The sequence below is a fragment of the Gadus macrocephalus genome, chromosome 16 (assembly GCF_031168955.1).
Source record: "Gadus macrocephalus chromosome 16, ASM3116895v1".
NCBI classification, from domain to species: Eukaryota; Metazoa; Chordata; class Actinopteri; order Gadiformes; family Gadidae; genus Gadus; species Gadus macrocephalus.
Genome location: NC_082397.1, coordinates 15,626,812 through 15,646,811, shown reverse-complemented (window position 1 = coordinate 15,646,811; position 20,000 = coordinate 15,626,812). Strand labels below are relative to the sequence as shown.

Below are 20,000 nucleotides of genomic sequence, written 5' to 3'. Positions count from 1 at the left end.
CAAAGAATTAATTTTGAAGTGACTTGGTGTAAGGTGAGTGAGGTTAGGCCTTTCTTCCTAGCTTTGTTTTTATAGCCTAATGTTATGGCCTTCAATCAAATTATATTTGATTGAAGGAAGGCAAGGTCTGGCTTGAAATAAAATTAAGAGGGCGTAAATACATTGTGTTGCTATCAACTCTTGCCGTTAGGGTTTCAATAAACATGGTATTAAATTATAGCAAAAAAAAAAAACAGCTTCAGATCCTAGCATTTATTTTTCATTTCTGGCCCTGAAATAAAGAATGATATGCAGGGATGAAGGCTGGCCCTTTAAATATTTAAAAAATGGGCTAAAGCCTTCGAAAATGAAAGCTTGCTGCAAAGTTTATTCAAACGTGTAACCTATGTATAAACTATAGGCTTGAGGCCTCCAAAAGGATTTCTAATGAAATGTCTGCATAGCATTGCAACACATATTTTCCTAATTATCAGGCACCTACCCCTGGTGCTGCTCTCGAAGAGCCACTCACATACCGAATGTCCTTCTTTCTCTCTCTCTCTATCAATATATTACATCTTTTTTTCTCTACCGTCTGAGGTGGGTACTCCTTGTTCCTATTGGCACTGGAAGGGTTGGTCATCGTGCCGGCCTTCCCAGACTTCCATCTATAGCCCTCCGGTCGCCTTGGGGAGAAAGAGAGGTAGACACAGTGTGAGTGAAAGAGAGAGGGAGCGGGAGAGCGAGAGAAGGTTATCGTCTCATTATATCGTTTATAGACATTAAGGGCCCTATTTTAACAGTCTGAGACGCAAGTGAGAAGCGACAAACGCAAGTAGCGTTGTGGGCGGTTCTATGGCGATGTTGCTATTTTACCGGCGGATAAATGACCCTTGCGCCCGGCGCAAATCTAAAAAAGGGTTGGTCTGAAGGTGCCTAATTACCCGTAGGTGTGGTTTGGGCGTAACGTGCAATAAACCAATGAGAGTGCCAGCTCCCATCCCCTTTAAGAGCCACGAGCGCATTTGAATCTGACGAGTTGATATTTTGACAGCGAGTTTGCAGTCTCCGATGAGACAGATGCATGACCACATCAGGGCTCCAGACTAACTTTATGCGTTGGTTGTACTGATGGGCCTAACTTTTTTTTTTAGGTCCACCAGCACAAAATGTAGGTGCACCAAATTTTTCATTGCGTCGCCTTTAACGCCATAAGGTCACCTTTTTATCGCTCTCCATAACTTTCATATAATGTGAAGGATTTTTAACAAGAATAATGGTGCGTTCCAGGCAACCCGTGTATTCACAACCTTCTACCCGGGAAAATACCGTGGAACGGCAGACAAACCCGCAACTCACTGCCCGTGAACTCGTACCAGACCGATTCACAACTTACGGGCTAAAAAGTGTCCCTGGAACGCAGCATGAGATGTAGAGAAATGCTTGTCTTTATTTGAAGCACAATTATATAAGAATAAAAAAAAAAAAAGAAGCAACGATCCCCATCCCTAACCATGAGCAAAATAGCACCAGGGAACGTTTGCGCCAAAACACGCCTTCTCCTTTCGCCGAACCGCCCCTTGGGGGCCAAGATCATTCCCTAATATACCGATGCGTGGCGGAGGAAGGGGAAAGAATGCTCTGCGCCAGTTGCAAACTAGCAACGACACATGCGTCAGTGTAGAAATTAAATTGCGCTGGATGCAAGATAAAACTCAAATCACAGTTCACACATTCGCACCCCATATTCACAACATCACCCGGACTGCATTCTTCCACCTCCGCAACATCGCCAGACTCCTCCCATCACTGACCCAATCCAGCACTGAAATCCTAGTTCACTCATTTGTCACATCACGCATAGACTACTGCAACGCCCTCCTCACCGGACTCCCCACCAAACTCATCAACAGACTGCAGATCATTCAGAACTCAGCCGCCGGATCATCACCCGCACCAAATCATCTGACCACATCACCCCTGTCCTCATCCAACTTCACTGGCTCCCAGTACACCATCGCATCCAATAAAAAACCCTACTCCTCACCTACAAAGCTCTCCACAACCTAGCCCACAGTACGTCTGCGACCTCCTCCAAGAATACGCTCCCTCCCGCTCCCTCCACTCAACCTCTGCTGGACTACTATGTATCCCCACATCACGACTCACTACAATGGGTGCCCGGTCATTCAGCTGTTCAGCACCCAGGCTCTGGAACTCCCTCCCCCCACACATAAAACAGTCAGACACCATTACAACCTTCAAGTCACAACTCAAAACTCACCTGTTGCACACAACGTCTAACTGATCACTGTCTTGATTGTTTGTTTGGTTTTGCCTTGTTTGTGTTTTGTTTTGTTTTTTCCACAATGTCTTGTTTTTAAATGATTTATGATGACTTTATGTTCTGTAAAGTGACCTTGGGTGCCTTGAAAGGCGCCTCTGAATTAAATGTATTATTATTATTATTACAGTTAAATTACTCTATTTTAGGCTAAATAAGCGGTTCCATTGAAGTAGGCCACCTTGAATTATTTGGTCCTGCATAAGCAACCACCTATACATATAAGAGCTTTAGACATTGGATTGTTTTTTACAAAATAGTTTTAAATTGGGAGGGTTGTGTATGCGCTAACTTCATTAAAAACATTTACAAGATAAACAAGAACACATACACAGAGCGCTGGAACCACACACATTTAAACTATGATAATACTCATTCTACTCTTTGTAAACCACTCCTATGGTATTCAGAAGAGTTAAAAAAATCACCCGATAATCAGATCGTTTTATGGTGATCACTCCTACTTGACCACTAGTTTTCCGGTCCTGTCCACTAAAGTAGTAAAGTACTCTCCACTGTGGCCCTGTCAATGACTCATTCTACTCTATCAGAAACATTTCATTCATATTCATACTTCATCCTTACAAACAACACATTTAATACAACCGATGTGGTCCAATCACTTCCCTCTATATCCGATTCCCTGTACAGTTACAGCAAATGAAAGAATACAATTGCACATTTTTCTCTTGAGATCATAGTTCTTGTTCCAAAGTACAAATGAGGAAACGTAGAACAAACAGACCAAATAGCAAATGAAACACAAAATGTACAGGGAGTTTAAATCTCGTATCTCTGTAAGAAAGAAAAGTAAGATATTCATTATAATAAGTAGTTTCACATGATTGCCCTGACTCCTTGACGGCCGTCTAACATTTATTGTCTGCGATAACAGGAGATGAGATTTATGAATGTGATAATTAAAAATGTCCCCCGCGCCCTCATGTCCCATCCCCCCGGAGGCGGGATGTGAGCGAACTGTGCTCTGCATATCTACGCGTCCGGGACCGAGATAGGTCGAATCAATCTGCAGCCATCGCAAATTATCTTTTTTGTATGGATAAACTGCACCACCCCACATGCACTCCAATGTAAACCCAGAGATGTAACAGGCGATAACCTGTGGCTATGTAGGCAAGGCAATGCTGCCATGAGGAGAAACGGTCATGTAAATAATGAATTGTACTTTGAGTGGAGCACTAGGATTTGACTCGGAATAACAACATCAAAAAACAAACAAAAAAATGAAATAATATAATGATGAATAAATCAAAGACTCGCCTGAAACATCTTTAATTTATCAGGGCATCATCTGGGCATTGTGGCGAATGGAGCCCGCAAGCACTTCACCGCCAAACTTTACATACTTAACAGGGATTGAACTTAACCCGTATGAATTATGGAAGTCAGCCAAAGCCATTTAGGGCATGTTGCTTTTTCTCTTGGATACGCTTGTCTCGTTTATGGCGAGGATCATTTTGATGTTGTCTTACTCTTTTAAACAGTGTACATCAACAATGAGCAGGCCTACTTTCGTAGAATAATTAAACGTAAAGCGCTGAGCAGATGACGCACACAATATGCTAGCGAAACATTAAAAGAAACACAAAGAGGTGCACGTAGACAACACAAAAACATAAACACAAAACACACATACACATATGCACTCACAACAACACAAGTCAGTCAGATGGAGGGGTGAGATAAGGAAAGGTGCGTTATTTAGGAAAGTGAGCTTTTCAGGCTCATGCTGCTGAATTATTTATTCTATTGAAATGTTTGTCTAGCTGTCTTAGAAGAAGTTTGTTTGGATTTGGGAGCTGGCAGCCTGTCAATGTGCGGGAAGTCAGTATGTGTGTGTATTTGTGAGAGGACTGGGAGTGTGTGTGTGTGTGTGTGTGTGTGTGTGTGTGTGTGTGTGTGTGTGTGTGTGTGTGTGTGTGTGTGTGTGTGTGTGTGTGTGTGTGTGGTGTGTGCACGCGCGCGAGTGTGACGCGCGCGAGTGTGCATGCTTGCGTGCATGCGTGCGTGCATGCGTGCGTGCATGCGTGCGTACATGTTGCGCGGCTGCGTTCCTTGACACCAGTTGTTGCACTGCGTTGACACTGGAGTGAGGCGTCAGGTTATCACCCTTGCAAAATCACCACGACAACCGGACTGTCGCCAACAGAGACAGGTGAGGCCGCTCCAGGTTGGCACGGGGCGACAAGGTGTCAACAAGGAGCCCACACCGTGCAGCACTGTGTGCACACACTCTGCACTGTGATATTAAAACCGTCATGTCTCAATGCTTTCTCCCTCTCCCTGTGTTGGAGACAGAGAATGAACTATGGAACGAACGAAAAAACGAGCAAAAAGATGAACAAACAAGCCATGGATGAACAAACTAATTGAGAAAAAATTAAAAAACGAACAAAACCGACAAACAAAGGAGGAAAAGAAGGACGAGAGAACTAACAAAAGAACCAAATGAAAGAACGAATAAAAGGATGGATGAAAGAACGAAGGAGCGGAAGAACTAACTACAGCATGAATGGACAAAAAACGGACACTCAAAAGAAGAAAGGAAGGATAGAAAGAAAGAAAGAAAGAAAGAAAGAAAGAAAGAAAGAAAGAAAGAAAGAAAGAAAGAAAGAAAGAAAGAAAGAAAGAAAGAAAGAAATAAGGAAAAAATATAGACAGTTTAATAAAAGAAAGAACAAAAAAGAGTGAAAGAACCAAGTCCTGCAAAGTATTAAAGGAGGTATATGCGATAAAGAGGGAAATACATCAAGAATCCCACCAAGGAGGGCAGCTGAGAGGCTTGGCCATCACCAGGAGAGAAATAAACTGAATTTTTAGTTTGTACTTTCCGGGAGAAAGTAGGGGAATGGGAATATGGGTCTCTCTTGGATTTTGTGTGTGCTGGTGTGTGGATTTGTGTGTGTTGGGATGTTTTCATAGAAACCGAGTGTGTTGTACTGCATGCGCTCCGAGCATCAACTCTAGACTAAGCCTTATTATGGCCTCTGTGCACTTCACAAACTGGTTACAGCACGTCCCTCCCCGCCGCAAACTGAATTTGTCCACTGGTAGCCCGGCGCTAAGAGGAAAATGAACACTACATCTACCCCTGCAGACCTGCAATCTAAGGGACATCAAGCAACACACACACAGAGAGAGAGAGAGAGAGAGAGAGAGAGAGAGAGAGAGAGAGAGAGAGAGAGAGAGAGAGAGAGAGAGAGAGAGAGAGAGAGAGAGAGAGAGAGAGAGAGAGAGAGAGAGAGAGAGAGAGAGAGAGAGAGACTGCCGTACAACACACGCACACACTTGTACGTGGTCCTAGCATTAATCACCGCCTGAAGCGCTGAGATGCTTGCCTGGCCACACACTACTGTTCCGCTGAAACATTTCCAAGCACAGTGGAAAGCTGTAGATAGAATTTAAGACAGACTGAGATGAATATCGCTTTCTTTTGATTAAAGTTAAACAGGCAATAAACAGAGATGGCAACGTGTAAATAAAGGATGTCTGGCATTAGCACGCTCTGGAGCCAAGGGGCTGCCTGCACCTTTACAAAGCCAAGTCATTTCATTTTGCAGCACATGTGCTGAACCACATTGTGACAGGCTGTATGAGAGTTAGGAGATCATAATCAATTTATTGCATTATATAGCGCTTTTCGAGGTACCTAAAGTGCTTTACATAGTGAGTATGTGGGGTTGGGTATGGGGTTAGCCTCATCCACGACCAGTTTGTAGCACCCATTTGGGTGATGCATGGCTGCCACAGTGGAGAGGTGCGGGATGACGTAACCATCCAATCAGACTCTGGGTGATGATTAGAGGGCCCATGTTGGTACAACAGACAGACTGGGAATTTGGCCGGGACACCAGGGTTAGCAACCCTACTCTTTTAATAAGTGCCATGTGTGTGGTCTCAAGTGACCACAGAGAGTCAGGACCTCGGCTTAAGTACTCGATAGATGGTGATCTTGACCGGACAGAGTCCTCGTCGCTGTCCTGGGGTGTTTGGGATATTACATAGGACAGAGGACCCCCCTGGGCATCCCCTACTGGCCCTTCAACACCTCTTCCAGGACTAACTGGTCCCCCATCCAAGGACTGACCAGGAACAGCCCTGCTTAGCTTGCAGATATGCAGCTAGTCATGATGCAGGATCTAAAAGTCATGCAATCAGGGATATTCTATCAACTTTAGTGTCATGATTTCACTTTGGCCAACCGCACACGGTTGTCTTATATACCCCACACATTGAAAGACATTTTGTTAGTCATTGTCCCATGCCCATCCGTGTGATGGATGATATAATAGATCATGATCCATACACACAGGTGTTTTTGTGTTGTTTTTATTTGCCCACCCATCTGTGTCCATTAATCCAGGATTAACGATCTCACGATAGACTGACGGCATGCTCCTTCTGTATGAAACAACACACTGATGAGAGGGCCCACGCCCCTGCCATGAGCACGCAGACATTCTTACACGTGCACATAAACGCACACCGTACCATTACTAATAGTTACATCAAATCAATCTACTCTAGTGGAGTAAGACACTCCCATAAACACTAATGTACACACACACACACACAAACACAAACCAGTTGTGTGTTATCTTGGGAATGGCAGGAGCTCAGTGTGGCAGTATTTCATGGTAACAGGCTGTGTTGCATGTTTATGTGTTGAACGGTGCAGTTCAGAGAGCTACCTCCCAGTCTGTACGGATGAACGTCTACTTAATTAGAGCTACAGAAAAGATAGCTGTTCCACACACAGACACACACTAGATAAACACAGTAGACAGCGTCGCATGCATCAACCTGCAGAGGCCTTGAACAATTAAACACACAATAAATATCTGCTATTAGTTCATCTGAACCAGCATATAATGCTACTATTAACATGGATTATTTACTACACATTGATTATAACGGTCTCCTATTTTCTTTACCCCTTAATTCTTAATGTCGATTCCTTAACCTGTCCGTGTGCATGGAGGCCTATTTGCTTACGGATTGTTGGCCCCTGCGTGCTCTCTCTCTCTCTCTCTCTCTCTCTCTCTCTCTCTCTCTCTCTCTCTCTCTCTCTCTCTCTCTCTCTCTCTCTCTCTCTCTCTCTCTCTCTCTCTCTCTCTCTCTCTCTCTCTCTCTCTCTCTCTCTCTCTCTCTCTCAGCTGTCCGATCTGAGTAATCCGCTCGTAAACGGTGATATACGCCCCTATTACTCTGTCCTCTATAACGTTGGCTGGCGGCGTTATTCATGAAATGCAGGGCGGGGTAATAAAACAATCATGTTAATAACCGATGTTTGGATTCACTCTCTTAATTAATTATCTGCCTCCATTGGCAATGTTGCCCTTCAATCTTAATGCAAATGGTTCCATTTGTATGTGCGTGCGAATAATTACGTAATTGGGACATACGTGCATCTGTGTCTGCCTGAATGTCCTTTCGGCCTGTTAGTGGGTGGATGCCATTTCTCAGCGAGGTGCCTTTGTGGACTTCTTCATCAATCATCTAAACTTGGAACATCGATAATTCCACCTCCCCCCCCTCCCTGCTCTGATTTACACTTGCCATTTACACATACACACTCGAGGACAGACTCCAGCCACTTGTAATTTTACCGTCAAACACTGCAGCTATTCAGCTTCTCCAAGGCTCTTAAGGCTGCCTGTTCAAACCCGTCTGGCAGTTAAATGGAGAAAAGCAAACTTTAATAAATGTCAAGAGGAGAACAAACATTTGGACGAGAGTTAGTTAACAAGTCGCTGGCTTCATTAACAGTGAATATTGTCTATTCCCCCCCCCCCCCCACCCCCCTTTTATGATTTTAATTTTAGTTTGGCCTGAGCAACAGAATGCTTCAGGAAATGGAACGGTACAGTTATATTGAGCAGTATAGGGTAACTAAAAACCATCATCTGGGTTTTTCCTACTGAGAATTATTATTTTTTACATAACCTTAGGTGGAATTTGATTCTGCGATGGATTTTCAAATTGATTGGATCTTTTCCTCAGACTCTCCTTCTTTCTCAAAGTCTCATTAACATGGCTTTATTAAGTGGTACTCCATATTAAGCCCTGATTTGTTGAGCAGGGTCTGTGGCATTTCTCCATCGCTTTGTAGAAAGCATCGTTGTCTCACCCACTTTTTTCCTCTTCCTCCACACATCGACCTCCTTCAGGCTCGGTGAATGTCAGTGCGCCCTGATGGAGCGTCAACCACAGCAGAATGTGCATGTAGGATGGCTGGAAGGCGTCAACTCACCCTCTTTCCTGCTTCTCCCTGATCATGCTCTCTTTCAGCTGCTGGAGTCTTTGCTCCATCCATTCACTCTCCTGGGCCAGAGTGACCGTCTCCATACGGAGCTCCTGCAACTTCCTATAGGACACGCACACACACACACACACACATACACACACACACACACACACACACACACACACACACACACACACACACACACACACACACACACACACACACACACACACACACACACACACACACACACACACACAAACGCCCACACACACACACACAATCAATCAGCAGAAATCCATCATACAAACAGCCTGGTGCATCGACCTGGCAAGAGGTGGCTTTCATCAATCTGTTCAATTCATCCACGTCTATTCGCAAACCCCTGTTGCTGTGGCTGATCAATACTCTAATCAATTAGTCATGGGATCAGGCGACCACCTCGTCAGGCATCAATTCAATCAATTCCATGTCAGGGCATGAGGAACTACAGTATTGGAGATCAGGGCTCTGTTTAGTATTGGGAAACATAAGGGAGGCTAGCAGCATCCAACAGCACGAATGTAGGAGACAGCAGAGGTTCTACTTCCCTGTGTACTACAGGATACCTTGAGGATGGCGGTGGTGTTTAGGAATAAGATATTATGAACAATTTATAGTGACCACAGATTACCTGACACCTGACATATTGAATGACATCCATGAACATAGCTTAGTTACCTCCCATTGAGCTTGGTAGATTTGGCCTTGGTGTTTGGGATGACCACAAAGTCATTTAAGTTCATGGTTGCTCTGGCTGGAGACTCTGGTAAGACTGCTCCAGTTCTGCCTGGGCTTTTACAAACTGTCACCTGTCAAAAAATATATCAATCTATAAATACAAAAATAAATAAATGAAGACCTAAATAGCAATGTCATTAAACCAGCTTTTGGAATCAAACAGTGCCACAAATGACTATAGTTGGAATGAAATGAGGAATGAAACCTACATAAAATGTTTTAACAGACAGTTAAAACAAGCAATCCGTTGCATTTAAATTGGATTTGGCTGACAGAATAATTTATTTAGTAAAAGCTGACAATCTCTTCAGGCAGTAAAAGCCAATTAGGGAAATGAGCCCGTTTCAAATCCACAGCCTGTTACCTTCAGTGTCTAGAGGTTGACACCTGCTCGCGTTGGAATCGATGGCAGTTCAACAAATGTCCATCATCACGTCGCAAGCTACATTAACGCAACGGCTTTCATGATTTGGCCTGATAATTTAAATAACGCAAACGAAAAACACTACTGATGTTACTATCCCCGGAATAAACCTACCTCCGGTTCCACTTCCTTGTGTATTGTTTGAGACACAGGACTGCTAAGGTCCTGCTGAGGGCAGCGTCTATTTTGGTTACCGTTTCTATGGCACCGCCGGTCTCGCGAGAAGTGGAGGCCAAGAGAAGTACAAGTAAAGTGTTGGCCGCATCGGAGGGCTGTAATTTCTGGCCAATTAAAACCTCAAGTGAGGAGGCTTTTAAAACTCAGTTTACACAGCCACGAAATAGTTTATGCATGTAATTACCATAGTTACGGCCAATAGCAATATTGTGCCTTTAAACATAGGCAATATAAATGTCTGATGATGACTATGCTTGCAAAACTTCCCATGGGAAATAAGCAGAGTTATCGGGAAGACATTATACAAACCTATTTACCATGTCGATAGTTGCTGAAAAAATTGTGCTTGGTCATAAACAAACAGGCATGCAATACAAATAACAAAATGCATTCATTTAGTAGTTAACTTTATTTGATCCATTACAATCAAAATATAAAATATGACTATGTTGTAAAAATGTGTGACCTAAGAGCCCCTTGAAAAGCATCATTCAACGTGTAAAATGTAAAAAAATATATTCAAGACCAACACCACCTGCCATTTTTATGGTCATGGCTAACAATTTGTGGAAAAATGCACAATGGAAGATTTAAGTCGAAAGAAAAACAAAAGGCTTACTCCAGCTATCTTACTTCTAGTATTTCATGATGTGGGTATCTTACACCTCATTTTCAATTCTCAATCCTTCTACATTCTCACTTTTGCTATTTTTACTTTTGCTTTTTTTTAAGATTAAGACAAACTCCAAGCATAATTTACCATTTAATTTTTTTTTTCATTTGCGTGCATAAATGTGCCTGCAAACTTGCATGCACACATAAGCGTGTGCATACACACGTTTATGCACACACATTCTGCGTGTGTCTGTGTTAGTCTGTGAAAGGCTTTCATAACATTTCAGACCCACCTCATTCGTATTCCTTGACAAAATTAACTTTATGATCTAGGGCAAAGGCATTCTTCCACTTTAGGCCTTGCCCTTTCAGTCGCCACCTTCATCCATCTCTCAGTCCTTCCAGCACACCCAGGCCTACTATTATGCTATTATGTACATCTCACTCTGAAATCCTTCTATTCTCCCTCTCTCTCCATCTCTCATTGGTGGGTGACCCATTGTATTATATTGTGTCAAATCCTCTCTCTCTCTCTCTCTCTCTCTCTCTCTCTCTCTCTCTCTCTCTCTCTCTCTCTCTCTCTCTCTCTCCCTCTCTCTCTCCACAGCCAGACGTGCGTGAGCCAGCATACTGATAAGTAGAAGAGTGGGATGAAAAATGAATGAATGAACATGAACAAGAGAATGATAGAATGCATGCAAGAGGGCTGTCAGGAAAAAGGACCAGTGATATGTGGCTAAATGTCACAGCTATTCTATTCATTAGGCACATTTCATTCTTCGTCTTCTGCTGGCTTCAACTTTAACCACTGTCATCTTCTTTGTCTATTTTGAAAGCGACATTTAAAAACATTATTTTGCGTATGTCCTGACATGACCGTGTTTTGGGATTCATGCTGGGTTTAAATAGTATACATATTGACAGACTGCAATTGTTTTGTTGTTGTGTATGTGAAACCCCTTAGAATGAAGATGGAGCAGAAGAGCAGAGGTATACAATATAATGCATAGAAATAAAATAGTTCAAACACCTTGAAAAAACCCTCTCCAGTGCATTCCCTTGGTCACTCTTTTAATTTGCTGTCTCTACGTGTGGTGGAGAGAGCGCAACAGAAGAGTGTACAGACAAAGTGGATCAGAATTGAAGTGACTATAACTTAAGGGGATTCAAGGTAAAACCGATGCGCGTGTTCAGCAAAGGTTCAAAGCAGGGCAGGGAAGGGAGAATAAACTAAAGAAACTAAAATGTACGTTAACACCAAAATTAGCACCCAATGCCCTTTGACATGTTACTCCCGTATACCACTATGCAATGCGGTTGTGTTTTTCCGGAGGAGAAGAAGCTGAATAACCGCAAAAACGAATGCATTTAATGATGGAGTCTCCGGCTTTCGTTTATAAATGTCAACAACTTATTTAGGATTTAACATAGAAAATGTAACATTCAAAATTAATTTTAAAAAGAAACTTGATCAAGGAAATGCAACATTCAACATCAATATAACCTCCAGCTTTCCTCGTGAGTGCTCGGTTTGTTTACATGATGTGGGCGCATCTGTCACACAAACACCCAGCGCATTTACTGACGCAAATGACGTTTAGAAATGTTCAGCGTAGTGTCCGAATTCTCGTTTGTTCGTTTCCTATATGGTGCACTATATATCATGAACACTATATAGGGAAGAGTGAGTGAGTGAATAGGGAACGATCACAGCTAGTGACCCTGTTACCAGTATAACAAGGCAGTGTCCAAGTGGGTTCTACCTATAGCATCACAGGCCACAGAGCTGATAGCCCCACACTCAAAGTGCTCCCGGTGGAAATAAATCAACAATCAGTGCAGCTGCCAGGGCTCAGGGCTCATTAGCAGGCCTATAAAACAGTGGCAGCCTGCAGGTTGCTCCAGAGAGATTCTGCTGGTGCTCAGTGATTGGTCTTATGCAGGGTTTTTTCTTTTCCTACAGAAACGACCGACTGGGTGACTTTCATCGATGGCCATTGGCTTGCTGCGTTTTCCAGGCTGTGCCTGTGCTACACCTGATCCTTTCTCAGATTACTCTCTGGGACCATCTGGTCCAACAAAGTCTCCACACTGTGCCAGGGCTCTGTGTCTGGATGGACTGTCTAGAGTCTAGACCGTACCACACTGGGTACTTCTCAAAACATGCTGTTGGGACGAGACTTTAAATAGGGGTGTAGATTCGCACAGAGCCCCACAACTCTTTGCATTGCACGGAATCTCCTCGCATCTGAAGCCATTGTCTCCCAGTTTTTGGTTAAACAACACAAGGTTAACATATCAACCTTTTTGACTTATAACTCAAACGACTTATCATCATAACGGTCTTGTGTAATTGGGAGGTATTTCATGTTCACAGAAAAATATGTTTGTTCACTGTTGTTGTTCACAAAAAAAAAAACATTATGTGATTGCGGTACCTTCTAAATCTTCCCTAAAACTTTATGGTTTAGTTTCTTTGGCTGGAGCCCAAGTGTAAATTGAGTGATTCAAGGGTCTTCTGTCCACAAGGCATCTAGCAGTGCTGAAGAGATTAGCGCTCAGAGACTGACGACAGTTGCAGCTGTTGCTATGCAACAGTTGGGGCAGGAGAGGTCGCAGAAGGGAGGGGGGGGCAACTCACGTGCATTCTTTTTTTTCTCTCTGAGTTTTGCTAAATAATGGAAGTAGATTCATCGTCTTGCTCTAGGTGCCCAGAACCCAAAGACAAGATTAGCTCTCAGCGCTGTCGAATACACCCAATGTCACGTCCTTCTCACCAAGGGTATTGAGCCGGGAGCTGCCCAACAGACACATAGCACTAGGAGAGACAGACGGGCACTAAAAGTCACAGTGACCATGAACAAGTACAAGTGGACTCCCACTGCCATTTGTTGGAAGGTGTGTGGTGTCTGTATGTTCATTGTGATGAAAATAACATGATGTTTATTGGCTTAGAAAATAGCAGGGACATACAAAAATATCCACAATATTGAATAATTTCATGGGGTGGAATAATTAGATTGAGTGTAAGACTGAAACAATGTGGACACAATTACATTTTGAATTAAGTTAAGGACAGAGAAAAGCGAGACGGCAAGAACCAAAGACTAACGCAGAGTGTGTTTCCATGTGGTTGTGCACGTGTGCGTCCGTGTGTTGAACGGAAGATCTAACTAGTATTGGACAAAGGTGAGAGGGTGTGAACAATCAAGGGATGAATAAAGGAGGTGTCATGGTTCAACAGAGAGAGAGACAAAGCCAGAAAGAGAGAGAGAAAGATGATGAGAGAGAAGGCTTTGACCAAGGGCCATCCATGTGGCGATGTCAGGGAACAAGGACCAAGCCAGCCAGCCACTCGCCAGACCTCAAAGAGAGACTTTGAGAGGGAGAGAGCGAGAGAAAGAGGGAGAGACGGAGGGATAATGAGAGATCTGTGAAAAAGGAGAGGTTGCAGAGGGCCCTGGACAGAAAAGGGCCAAGTGAGAGATTGAGCGATGTGGCCTGAGGCGGCGGAAGGCACACAGTAAAAGTGGAGGAGACAGTGAATGGGAAGAGGCGTGGGTCAGGGTCCCGGTGGTGGGGGCGGATCCAATGTCTCCGAGTGCTGAGTGGCTCCGGGCATCTGAAGCCGATAACCTCCGCCCTGCACAGCATGCACACACCGGTGTGCACGTCCAATTACTCTCAGAGCAAAACACATACACACACGCACACGCACACGCACACACACACACACACACACACACACACACACACACACACACACACACACACACAGAGAGGGGCCCCTCCACAGCCCTGACAGGTACCTGATGGAGTGATGTTAAAGTGGAAACGAGAAGTACGGAGAAATGGGCCGAGAGAGGGAGAATAGGTTGTTGGTCCGAGGCGCCTGATGGCTGGCTGTCTGGTCATCTGGTTGCCTGGTGAAGCCCACTGAGGGTCTAATGATAACCCTAATAATCACCTGACAGGATGAAAGAGACAGGCCGCGGGCAGACAGCAGCAGGGTAGGATTGGATCCTGGAAGAAAGACGGAAAAAATCAGTTGAAGACAATGCACAAATGAAATTGTACCGTGTGATGTTGGACCAGCCAAAAATAAACCCTGCAGTGGAGCGCCTCAATTGAATGACCGTGTCACGAACTGAACAGGGGGATTTCAAGTGACTCACGCAGATCCACAGAGGTAAGAAGGGAACGCCATGAACAAACCGCTAATTCCGTTTGAGGTTTCTGACAATGTGTCGGCGCCTCGGACAGTCTTGTTAAACCTGTGTCGCAATTATGTTCTGAGTCGTTCCATTATCTCTTAAACCCATCACTGGTCTATCGCACTCCGGGATTTGAGAATGACAGTAACTGCTGTGTTCAAAATCTGGGTCAGACATGACGTTTAATAACTGCAGAACAAGCCCAAACTGTTTGATCACTTCTGCCTATTGTTCCGTGGAGGATTAAAGAGACAAATGGTGGCATGAACGGGATTTGGTAGAGACAATTTACCCTCCAATTCCTGCATGTGCGTGGGAGCACAGGTAGAATAAATCTCTGATACTTTGGGATTTTTTTTGCATTACACATTATCTCTGCTCTCTCTCGCACACACACATATACGTGCACGCGCAGTCAGTGCCTGGACCCGTACTGCCACCTAGAGGCCAGTGCAGGAACATCTCTTTGGGCTGTCCCTTTCACTAAACTGAGCAGGTTTCTTGGCACAAGTATAACTCACTGCCTCCAGGGCTATTATTATTATTATCTATGTAGGGTACGAGGCAGGAGGTATGCTTCAGCCAAAATACACACTTTTAGCCCTTCAAGAGGAGCACCAGATCTGAGAAATGGATGGGCACAGTTGAACAGAGAGCCTGTTTAGATGCAGGTTCTGGTATACACTCTTATGGAGTGAGCATTGGCCGGCCACCTTTGTAACAGCACACTGTTTGGAGGTGCAGTAGCCCATCTGCTGGTGTATCTCTGCTGAATTCACGTTGTGCCGGGCTTATTTTTAGGACTGCATGCAAAACAACATGCGGCCCGCAGGAGGAATGTTTGATTAACCACGGCACGGAGTAGCCTGAAACCCCCCGAGCCCTTTACCGTCATTTTCTCCTCATGGGTCTTCTCGTCATGTTCCGATGTCCCAAACTAAAGAGGTGACAATAGATTTTAGTACGAGTCCTCGGGTGCATCTCTCCTGTAGAGATTAACGACCAGGCTGTTGAGGTGGTGAAGCCGTATGAATATATTGGCGATGTAATTGATGACAAGCTAAAAATTGAGTCTCATGCGGAGGCTGTGTGTCGCACAAAAATACATCAGTGTTTGTGCTTTTATCATAAGCTTCAAAGTGGTAATGATGACAGTACCCTCATAAAAATGTTTGAATCCGGCTTCATTGCATCAGTCCTCAAACTCTCCTTTGTCAGCTGCTATGGGTCACTTACCCTTCAAAAACAGAAACAGATGCACTGTATTGTCAAAGTGTGCAGAGAAATTGCAGGCGCAACTCTGAATGACCTACCACATATGTACAGGTTTTTGAAGGATTTTGAAGAAGGACCAGTCAGTCCTGGCTAGAGCTAGCCACCCCCTATCCAAGTAGATAATGTTGCTTCCGTCAGGTCGAAGATCCGGCGAAGCTGTAGGACCAATAGATTTAAAATAATAGTATGTCTGATGAGTGTTCATGTTTGTATGAGCATTTTACGTTGTTACCATCATTAAGGTGGATTATTTTCAAAAGCCTATGTATTTGTTTTTAAAGTAGGCCATGCAGCACATTTTCTGTTGCGACTCCAATTTGGAGAGAATGCCTTACTGGTTCTCAGCCTCACTTGTAAATAACTCTAATGACTGCATGCTAAATGGATACATGTGACCAATTGTTTTTACTGTGGTGAAAGTAAATAGGTCCTATCGAGCATTAACCGCAACTAATCCTAATCTGCACATGGAATCCATTACTACTTAATTACATTAAAAAAAAAGAAACTTTGCCGGAAGTCGTAGATTCAAAAGTTGGTCAGGAAAGGAATGAGCAAAATACTTAATAAACTATTAATTAGCACAGATTGATACCAACTCTACAATCGTCTGGCATCCACATTGCAGAAATGAAATTCCAATGTTAATTTATTCTCTATCTTTAAAACGTAACGTCATTATTTTGTCAAACCCTATTACATCTTGGTGCAAGCTAAGTTTGAACATCTTTTCTCTATTGCAGAGCACATTTCCAATGAACCAGTGTCATTTGGCTAATACTCCAAGAGAGAGAATACACAAAACTCAATAAAGTCATCTCTAGGTCCCAGCACAGCAGTCGTCCTCTCCACCATCCTATCCCTCCCCTCCCCTCCTCCCTCCGTGCCGGTCCTAAGATTGAAGCGTTAAACACTGCTCTGTGTTGGTAAATGGTTTTTAATTAGCGTTGTTTATCGCAGTTCATTTATTCAACACCCCCAACAGTTAACAATCCAGATTTAAGTTAATCATCCCGCATATCAAACTGCACCCACTAATGCCAATTATTTAGGGATTAATGGGCAGCTTTGCACTGTAGAAGGTCTTTATCGCCATAAAAGCACAGACACACGCCTGCAAATCATGTGCACACATGGCAGGAGACCAGATATATTGCTGGCTGGGTGAATAGATGAGATAGATTTATGGATACATTTGTTTCTCTCTTTGTCACACACAAACACACACACACACACACACACACACACACACACACACACACACACACACACACACACACACACACACACACACACACACACACACACACACACACACACACACAAATCCCATGCACCTCATTGTATTTTTCTCTTCTCTCTATTTCTATTCGATTAACCCAAAAGTAAAAACAGCAACCCATTGAGATCAGGAGCCCATACACACACACAGACACCCTCATACACACACAAACACACACACACACAAACACATATATAGACACATTACATGCACACACACACACACACACACACACACATTCACACACACACACACACACACACACACACACACACACACACACACACACACACACACACACACACACACACACACACACACACACACACACACACACACACACACACATTCACACCAGGCCAGCTCTCAGGATTGACAGTTTGTGTCATCGCAGCACTTTCCCCAAACAGGCGCTGATTAAACAGCAGCTTAGAGCGCTTTAATTTCATGGAAGAACAGACAGCAAGAGAAGCGAGAGGAGAAGGAGAGATGAAGATGGAGGAGAGGAAGATTTGAGGGTAGGGAGAAATGGACGGACTTACAGACAGGCCGACAGAGAGCAAGATAAGGAGCGAGAGAGACAAGGAGAGAGAGAGAGAGAGAGAGAGAGAGAGAGAGAGAGAGAGAGAGAGAGAGAGAGAGAGAGAGAGAGAGAGAGAGAGAGAGAGAGAGAGAGATAGTGGGAGATCGAGAGGAAGAGAGGGAAACTGTGAGACAGAGAGAGTGATGCAGATAGAGTAAGAAAGAGAGAAATATAGAGAGAGAATATACACAAAGAAAGGGAGAGAGCAAGAGAGAGAGACAGAGAGGTTGGGAGGGAGAGAGAGGGAGCGAGAGAGAGAGGAGAGAGAAGGAGGGAGAAAGAAAGAAACAGGGACAGGGACAGGATGGATAGTGAGTGTGTATGTGTGTTTGTGTGTGTTAATGGTGGGGATGGGGCAATCTACAATCTTACAGATTGATGGAAGGTAAGGTATAAGAGAGAGTTAAGAAGTGCAATGAAAAAGTATGGCAGTAAAAGACAACATGGATGAACGGGATTAGTGATAGCAGGAGAGTAGGAGGAGGAGGAGGAGGAGGAGGAGGAGGAGGTGGAGGAGGAGTGGGGCGAGGAGACATCTATCGGCCCAGGGAAGGAGTAAGAGAGAGGTCCTGGAAGTTACGTTCATCAGGGGACGTTAACGGCTAAATTAAGTTGGCAAACTTAAGTTTTAACACTTTATAATTACGCATAATTACAGTCGATAAACTTTACTACGGACACCATTTATCACTGGCATATTAAACTCTCCTAAATTAAAAAAAATGGCCGATGGTAAAACGTGGGCGATAGTGGAAACATGCTTATTTAAATACTTTCGGCTCAATATTGATACTATACATATTTTTGTGCATTTTTGGGGAATATAAATATAAATATATGAGCATATAATGCTGCCCCAACAATTATCTAAGCTATCACACTATGTGAGTGCGTATCTGTTCGTGAGCCAAATACAGTAAATATGTAGCCTGAGGCACACTAGTATGTATGTGTGAGTGTGTGTGTGAGCGTGTGTGTGTGGGTGTGTGTGTGGGGGTGTTTGTGTGCATGTGTGTGTGTGTGTGTGTGTGTGTGTGTGTGTGTGTGTGTGTGTGTGTGTGTGTGTGTGTGTGTGTGTGTGTGTCTTTTTGTATCTGTGTGTGTCGTGTGTGTGCGCGTGCGTGTGCATGTGCACGTGTGTGTGCGTGTGTGTGTGTGTGTGTGTGTGTGCGTGTGCGTGTGTGTGTGTCTGCAGGGGAAACGACAGGCCTCCGAGGGAACCGCTCCTCTGTTGTCTGTGCTTCGAATGTGGGCCAAGTTGCCATGGTGAAGAACTTTGCACTAAGCCAATGGAGATATCTCTAATAAGTCTTTGAAACAAACAAACTATGGGCTGCTTTCCTTCAGCTCCTGCCGCCTAACTGCATACATTGTTTTCTAAATAGGGTTGCTTTTTTAGCACTTCTTGATGTACTGAGAGACGGGGCCTCGTGCTTTGAAGAGCTCACTTGGCCTTAAGGGGAACTGTACAGTAGCCCGCTATAATACCTGCATAGTAATGGTACATGAATATTAATACCACATTGTTCCTTCCAAACTGCCGATGGATGATGGAAGACCTTTGCCTCTATAGGTATATGTGTGTGTGTGTGTGTGTGTGTGTGTGTGTGTGTGTGTGTGTGTGTGTGTGTGTGTGTGTGTGTGTGTGTGTGTGTGTGTGTGTGTGTCTGGTGTGTCTGGTGTGTGTGAGTGTAAGGCGGATGTGTGCACAGAATATGGATAACTACCAGAGCTCATGTACTTGCAAACTATAGGCGAATGCACTCACGTCTTGAGAGCACATCTAGAGCAAATAGCCAGAAGCAATACATTGTGGCCAGATTGCAATGCATTTGCAACAACACATGTTGACAAGAAATAAGCATTAGGTCTATTCCAATATGCTGTACATGTTTATCTAATTTAAACAACGTTCCATCAGCTTCTCGGAAATGCTTTGAGGCAAACGTGTCGGTCACAGAAACTGCAGTGTCTTTGTGTCAGCAGATGTTAGTAAACCATCGTGTACGGTTTGAATAAAGTGTCTGAATAAAAACAATAATTAGTAGATAATGCAGGC

General features: G+C 43.9%; 1 protein-coding gene across 1 annotated transcript in view; it reads right to left on the bottom strand.

Moving 5' to 3' along the window:
• The window catches only part of zbbx (zinc finger, B-box domain containing), a 57,612-nt gene extending 47,548 nt beyond the window's left edge, over positions 1 to 10,064 (bottom strand). The window contains exons 1-4 of the mRNA XM_060075517.1: positions 9,910 to 10,064; positions 9,312 to 9,442; positions 8,598 to 8,711; positions 572 to 665 (exon numbers count right to left, since the gene is read on the bottom strand). Of these exons, the coding sequence (XP_059931500.1) occupies positions 572 to 665; positions 8,598 to 8,711; positions 9,312 to 9,376 (273 nt within the window). The 5' untranslated portion in view covers positions 9,377 to 9,442; positions 9,910 to 10,064. The remainder of the gene's footprint in view (positions 1 to 571; positions 666 to 8,597; positions 8,712 to 9,311; positions 9,443 to 9,909) is intronic.
• Between the last annotated feature and the right edge of the window lie 9,936 nt (positions 10,065 to 20,000).